We start from the raw sequence: 8,004 nt of genomic DNA on the forward strand, positions 1-8,004 counted from the left end.
CAAAAGCATATGCGACAGCCGTAATGAGACAACGTAGTAGATGTGTCAACAATAATGGTGCAAAAATAGAGGTCGAGAGAGATTGAAAGAGTTAGAGAAAGTAAGATTGAGAATGAGACGAATGGGGAAATAAGGTAGAGGCAATGGCGAAAGCAAAGATAACAGCGACAAGTGTAGAGACGAACCATATATACGTGATGAAGGAAGAAGGTAGTGATTTGCATATTTTTTTTGTTCGTTGATGTCCATATTTTGGTGATGGAGCAAAAAGTAGCGCTTGTGGTGGTGGTTGTGATGACGACAATGGATGCAACAATGGTAATAGTTTGGGGTGATAGACAAAGGTGGGTTGTAGCTATAATTGAAAAAATGTAAAAAGTATAATTGGATTATTGAAATTTTAATAAGGATAGTTTTGGAAAAAGAAATAAATGATTTCATATCTCTAAAAATTTATCTTTGTGTCTCAACTTTCGTGTAATTAAAGACATGTATGATGGGCCACAACTAGTGTGAAGACTCAAGGTGGTGTGACAGAGGAATTTCCTATTGGTATAGGATTACATCAGGGATCATCCTTAAGTCCATACCTTTTCACATTAGTCTTGGAAGTACTCACAGAGCACATCCAAGAGCCTGTGCCATGGTGCATGCTTTTTGCCGATGATATCGTCCTTATGGGAGAGTCAAGGGAAGACCTAAATAAGAAGTTGGAGTTATGGAGAGAAGCTTTAGAAGTGTATGGTCTACGCATAAGCCGTAGCAAGACGGAATATATGGAATGTAAGTTCAGTTCGAGAAGGAAAAACCCTAATATAGAGGTGAAGATTGAAGAAAATACCGTACGAAAAGTTAAAAGTTTTAGGTATCTTGGGTGCATCATACAGGATAATGGAGAGATTGAACAGGATGTAAATCATAGGATCCAAGCAGGTGGTCAAAATGGCGGAGTGCATCTGGTTTTATATGCGACAAAAAAGTGCCTTTAAAACTTAAAGGTAAATTCTATCGCACCGCTATAAGACCGGCTATGCTTTATGGTACGGAGTGTTGGGCGGCTAAAGGGGAGCACGAACATAAGTTGAGTGTGGCAGAGATGAAGATGTTGAGATGGATGAGTGGTCATACGCGATTGGATAAAATAAGGAATGAAGATATAAGGGAGAGAGTTGGAGTAGCACCCATTGTGAAAAAGATGGTTGAATCGCGTCTTAGGTGGTTTGGACATGTGAGAAGAAGACTGGTAGAACATCCAGTCAGGAGGGTGGATGAGATGGAAGATGGACAAGGGGCGAAAGACAGAGGAAGACCTAAGAAGACCATCCATGAAGTGGTCAAACGAGATCTACATGTAAATAGTCTCTCTGTAGACATGACACATGACAGAGCACAATTGCGTCGTTTGATTCATGTAGCCGACCCCACTTAGTGGGACAAGGTTTTGTTGTTGTTGTTGTTGTTGTTGTTGTCGTTGTTGTCTCAACTTTCAGAATGTATAGAAATTTTAGCTAAATCTGTTCTAGAGATAGAGACATAAATATACTTATAAATTTGTCCCATTCTCTTCATCCAAATATGGTTCTATCTCTAAATTTTGTTTGTTTTTCTGCATTTTTGTTTTAAGACGAAATTTAAATAGAGCCTAATGACTTGACGGGCTAAGTTCATGAGCATGAGCCAAACTTAAATTGAATTTGAATTTGAACTCACGTATTAAATAAGATAAGATTGTGTTTAGACAAATTTAATTTATTAACTCGTGTTAACTCTATTATAATTATATATTAGTTATTATAAATATTAACACATATTTACTTATTTTATACTTTTAATTTATATGACATGCATGCTTACTAAATATATAAAGATAAAATGTCTTTTATTTATGTCATATCTAAATCATAATGCTTTTATCTATTTATTGTAGTTTAAATGATTGATAAATGAGAATACATATATATATACACCAAAATTGGTTATCACTATAAACTTAGGAAGCTAATAAACAGGAATGGTAACAGAGGAACATGCCCCCATCTCTAGAAACATTTTCCGTCCCCGTTGCATACCTGTGACGAGTAATGAAGACCCCATATGCACTGGATATTTCGATTTTTGCAGATATCCACGGGTTTGGAGGAAAAAATAAAAAAAAATAAAAAAGAGAAAAAGTTCATAAATTATAATAAAAAGTTAGTAATCCACTATTACGTATGTTTTAGTTTGACATGAAACAGTATTATAGCAAATTCACAGAAAAATCATTAATATAACAAAATTAACATTATAAAAAATTTAGTATTATAACAAATAGTAACAATTTCACAATAAATTTAGTATTATAATTCAATATTCTAATTTCACAATAAGAATTCAATCCCTAAACTGAGTTTTACACTAATAGAATCTAACTCTAAACCTAAATTTATCAATTAACAGAATTCAAACTCTAAACTTAATTTCATAGCAATTTCATCAATTAAAAATAAAAACATACATTAATACCAATTTCATCCATTAACAAAAACATCCAACATATTGCAAGGTGGTCGACTATGGAACAGAGTTGTTGTAGACTTGGGAAGCAGAGGCGTCGTTGACGCCGTGGAGCAGAGGCGTTGCTGGTGAGTTGTCGTCAACGTGCAGATTTGAGGCTTCATCGCGGAGTAGAGATGGAGGCGGCAGCGAAGCTGTAAGCAGCAATCAATGAGCGATGCAATAGAGGAAGAAAGTGAGTAGCGACGACGATGGAAGAAGGTGAGGGACGACGATGTAAAGGAATGAGAGGGAGGATGCCGACAATGTAGTGAGAAGGAAGAAGGACTGAAGGAGGAGGTGCTGGTGAGATTGTGAGTGAGAGAAAGGCTCGTGAGAGAGAGTGAAGTGACTAAGTGAGAAGAGGTAGGTGAGATTGTGATTTGGAAGTAGGGTTTTAGCATAATATATACATGAGGTTATTTTTGTAATTTCATATTCATGGGTACCCTTAGGGCATGTACCTCTTTTCCTGTCCTACTTCATTTATTACACGGGTACTCGTACTCGCCATTCATGAAGAAAAAATCCCTAAAACTTGCTTCCTGGCAGATAAATCTCTGCGGATACTCGTTTTTTTTTCACCCTACTCTCCCCGCAAAAAATTGCCACCACTATTAATATAGATCACGCAGAAAAGCATCAACAATATCTTTTTTAGATTCCAAATATTCTGAATATATGTGATTGCTCCACGCTCTTTTCTTTGCCAAGTAGTCAGTAATCATATTTTCTTTTTTCAAGATATATAGTTGATAATTTTTTTTCATGTATAGCGAGAGGAATACTCGGTCCCTTTTGTTCCGGACTTCTGGTTGCTTAGGCCCTAGCCTTTTTCGTATTCTACCACCCAAAAAGGTCCAAAAACTAAAAAAAAAAGGCAAAGAGGAATAACAACTGAGAAATAAAAAAAAGGGTGAAGAAACACACACGCAGGGAGCAAGAGGGAGGGAGGGTTCAGTCACCGGCGAAGAAGAAGATGGGTGGAGGAGGAGAAGAGAAGCGCCATCAGATGATGCAAAACCTCTTCGGCGATCAGTCCGAGGAGGAAGAAGAAGACCTCGATTCCGAACACGAGTCTAATCCCCACCCCGACGACACCGCTGCCATCGACAACAACAACCACCACTACGCCTCCGTAACTATAACTATAACTGCAACAATCCCTGAATTTCATTTATTTGAATCTGAATTTGAATTTGGAATTCTTGAATCTTGAATAGGACGAAGGCGAGGGAGGTGTGGAGCCCGAGGTTGAGGGGGAAGGAGAAGCTGAGGTGGATGTGGAGGGTCACGGCGAGGTGGAAATCGAGAGCGAAGGGGAGGGGGATGCTCCTGATCACGGAGAGAGTGAAGCCGAGAGGGATCAGACTTCGCAGGAGGTGGAGGTGGATGCTGCTGATCAGAGAGAAGAAGAGAGCGATGCCAGAGGCACCGACAGTGACGCGAAGGAGGAGGAAGAGGAGGAAGAGGAAGAAGACGACGAGTATGGGCAGAGAGTAGTTACTAGCAAGCACAGGGGCGCCGTCGTTGAGAGCGGATCCGAGGAGAACCGTTACCATGAGAATGAGAATGAGAATGAAGATGAGGAAGTTGATGAAGCTAGGAGTCCAAGGTATATATATATACACATTCTAGATAGATATCTGCTAATTGCATTTAACAATATTCTGAGTGGATAGTTTTCAATTTCATGGTTTCATGCGTTTGTTCTGAGGCTAAACCTCTAAATTATCGAAAATATCACTCACAGCTTCCTCATTGCGATGCTAAAATGTTGAAAAACAATTGCATAGTCATGGAGAAGCAAAATACTATTGACTACTCGGACCATGACTAATCTAGGATTTCACTCTATTCTGAATACTTTCTTTCTTTGCTTTGGTTCTATCATACCAAGTATTGACCACTGGTACTGATGGTAGAATTGCTGCCTAGGTTTTTCCTGTCATCTCACATTTGATTAAACCGGTGATTTGTTCTGCTTTTGTTTATGGTTTGTGGTATAGGTTTTGTATGTGAATGTCTTCTGTTACCTTACATTGCAGCCTTGGTGTGGATTTAGGAAATTGCTTTCAGTTACTGGATAAATAGAACAAAAAATTTGTTTAAAACCTAGGGATAATAAGGCTTTTTGGGATGCTGTGAGATTCTATGACAGTTTTAAACTTTTAATTTCTATATTGGCAGTGGATCTCCCCGAGAGGACAAAGATCAGATTCGTGATTCTGCTCCTGAAATTCGTGATGTATTTGGGGATTTTGACGATGATGAGGAGGAGGATGGATATGCAGTTCATCATGACATTGAACATGACTCAAATGTGAGTGCCTGCTACCAATAACTGATATATTTAGTTTGTCTTTGTGTTGCTTAAAATTTTGCAAATGAATAATCAAAGTAATCTCCTGCCTCAGAGATCCCCTGTTGAAGAAGAGGCCTATGAAAAAGGCCTGAGGCCAGAGGATATACTTGCAGATGAAGATCATAGGTATGGATCAGAAGAGGAAAATTATGAGATGAAAACTAAAGAGAAACCACTTGGGCCACCATTGGAGTTAGAGGTTCCGCTGCAACCACCTCCAGCTCTTCCAGAAAAGGTCTGGCGTAATTTATGTGGAAGCCTGTGGTTTATATATTAATTTGAATTTAACTTTGACTTTGGGTGGCTGGATAAGAGTTCTTATTCTTCTTTTGGCATATGATGCCTTTATGATTTTTGGTGCAACATTTAAGGTGCCAAAGTGAAAAGTATGCAGTTTAAAATGATAGAAGTAGTTGTATTCTTAAAAAAGTTCCTTCATGATCACTTTCTGATGACATATTTGGGCAAAAGGCAGCTTATATGAGGGGCTTTTTAACATCAAACTATCTCATATCTGATAACGTTGGGATGATGGATGCAATTTATGAAGCTATGTCATTCTAGAGGATCTTATGTAAATAATGAAATGGTTTCCATAGGTGCATTGAATTTTTGTAAAAAGATGTTGAATTTCAATGTTAAACTCCTTTCTCTTTATCTATGGGGCAGATGAACATGATTAAAGTTTCTAATATTATGGGTGTTGACCCAAAACCATTTGATCCTAAAACATACGTGGAAGAGGATACCTTTGTAACTGATGAGTCTGGAGCTAAGAAACGCATACGCTTGGAGAGCAATATCGTGCGATGGAGGACTGTCAGAAATCCTGATGGCACATCATCTGTAAGTAACTGTATGCAGCTATTGTTTTGTTTTTAAACCTAAAATGATCAGTGTTTCCAGTTACTGCTCATAGGTGGAGATGGATGCTCCTATTCTTGTTTTTCGTAACTGCTTTTTGGCCCTTGATGCTGGTCTTATATCTTTTCCAAATTAAATTTTTAATTAAAATAGTCTATCAATCCTTTTTTCTTGTTGTGTTTCAGTACGAAAGCAATGCTCGCTTTGTGAGGTGGTCTGATGGCAGTTTGCAGTTATTAATTGGGAATGAAGTTCTTGACATATCAGTACAAGATGCACAGCATGATCAGGCACATCTTTTCCTCAGACATGGGAAGGTGAATTCTGAATCTCTGTTATCCTGTAGATTTGCGCTACCAGATTTTGATGGTTCACCCTCCAATTGACTATGTGTAAAATGCTCACAGGGCATTCTCCAATCACAAGGAAGGTTACTAAGGAAAATGAAGTTTATGCCATCTTCGTTGTCATCAAATTCTCATCGACTGCTGACTGCTCTTGTTGACTCGAGGCACAAGAAAGTTTACAAGGTTAAAAACTGCATTACTGATATTGATCCTGAGAGAGAGAAAGAGGAAAAAGAAAAGGTATAATCATTTATATAAAGTAGTTTCCTCTCTGTATAATACTTCTCATGATTACCATTATCCAGTTTCCTAATGATTTTTGCAGGCTGAAAGTCAAACAATCAGGGCTAACGTACTGCTTAATCGTAAGCGTGAGAAGGTTAACAGGAAATATCCTCCAACAGTGGATAGGAGGCGTCAACTATCTCCTGGGTTTTTGGAGGATGCTTTGGATGAGGTATACTTTTCAATCTTACATATATTTTCCCTCTCACTTTCATGATATTATGGCATGTATTTATATTGATGAAAATGTTCCATACACATTCCCACTCCCCTGAAAAAAAAGGAGGATGAAACAGATTATTATGATTCTCGTCGATCTCAACGCCGCTTTGAAGATGATTTGGAACTTGAGGCTCGGGCAGAGAGACGAATTATGAATGCCAAAAAGGTATTCTTCATCAGTATCCTCTTCTACAGTCTACATATATGTTAGTCATGTTTTCTCCCCTTAACCACTGAGGGGGTTCCTTTTCCAATTGTAGTCACAGGGGCCGAAAGATATTCCTCGCAAATCATCCATGCCACCTGCTAAATCCTCACGGCGCCCAATGGATTATTCAGATGAGGAGAGAGAGGAATCTGAGTATGAAACTGAAGGTGAGGAAGATGAGAGACCTGTTTCACGTAAAAGGGCTGAAGACACTGAGCCAGAATATGAGGATGAGGAAGATGAAGAGGAAGAACATTATGAAGAAGAGGCACAAGTTAATGATGCATCAGAGGAGGAACAGGAAGAAGAGGTATTATGGTTTTATATAAATCTAGTAGTTTGATATGAACTAGTTCTATTTAAAAGTATGCCATTGCTGTTATGTGCCATGGGGTTGTCTTGCATTACATGTGATTGGTTCATAAACTTCATATTGTTTGGTAGCTTTTTAGTTTTTTTATCATTTGTAAGTGTCCATGCTGTGCTACATTTTATTGTTGGGGAGCTCGAGATTCGTCTTCAATTTTGAATTGGATTCTCATGTTTGTTACCTTTAGTTGTAGTAGAAACTCAAGTGCAGTTAACTTTATGTGAAGTTAATAACTGAGAATCGTTAAATGATTTGACATATTTGACTAAATTGTCATTTAACGGTTTAAAACTATCAACTTCACATTAAGTTAACTGCACCTGAATTTCCACCGTTGTAGTATAAACTCAGGTGCAACCGTGCAAGTAATGACTGAGATTAACTTGGTCAATCGCTGTGGTTTCAAATTCATTAGTGTTTTAATGGCTTAATGCAGGAACCAAAGCAGAAGAGCAAGGAGGCGAGAGGCAGTATGAAAAGGAAGGGATTTGAATCGGATGAGGACTCTCCTCCCAGAAAACCAACCACCGCTAAGCGCCGAATGGCCGTTGTTTATGATAGTGATGATGAATGAATGAAAGATGATTTCAGGCCTTAATTTCATAACGTGTAACCTTATATATAACCTTTGATTCTCAGTGCGATATATTTTTATTCTTGTCATTAGATGTACCATCACATTTTGCTAATGATTTATTTATCATTCTGTGTAATAGTTTTTGTTTTTTGTTTTTATTTTGTTGTTTGAAATTACATAGGAAAGATCGTTGATCGTCCTCTCTTCTTTCCATTTTGATTTTCTAAAAGT

General features: G+C 38.0%; 1 protein-coding gene across 1 annotated transcript; it reads left to right on the top strand.

The window, feature by feature from the left end:
• LOC107634356 (protein LEO1 homolog) lies at nucleotides 3,345-7,972 on the top strand. The gene is made up of 11 exons (XM_016337878.2): nucleotides 3,345-3,673; nucleotides 3,759-4,150; nucleotides 4,726-4,858; nucleotides 4,953-5,135; nucleotides 5,570-5,746; nucleotides 5,950-6,081; nucleotides 6,172-6,351; nucleotides 6,437-6,568; nucleotides 6,680-6,784; nucleotides 6,879-7,136; nucleotides 7,633-7,972. The coding sequence occupies exons 1-11, from the start codon at nucleotides 3,515-3,517 to the stop codon at nucleotides 7,768-7,770; spliced, it is 1,989 nt and encodes a 662-aa protein (XP_016193364.1). The 5' UTR covers nucleotides 3,345-3,514; the 3' UTR covers nucleotides 7,771-7,972.

Source organism: Arachis ipaensis, chromosome B01 (assembly GCF_000816755.2).
Source record: "Arachis ipaensis cultivar K30076 chromosome B01, Araip1.1, whole genome shotgun sequence".
In the NCBI taxonomy this organism is placed as follows: domain Eukaryota; kingdom Viridiplantae; phylum Streptophyta; class Magnoliopsida; order Fabales; family Fabaceae; genus Arachis; species Arachis ipaensis.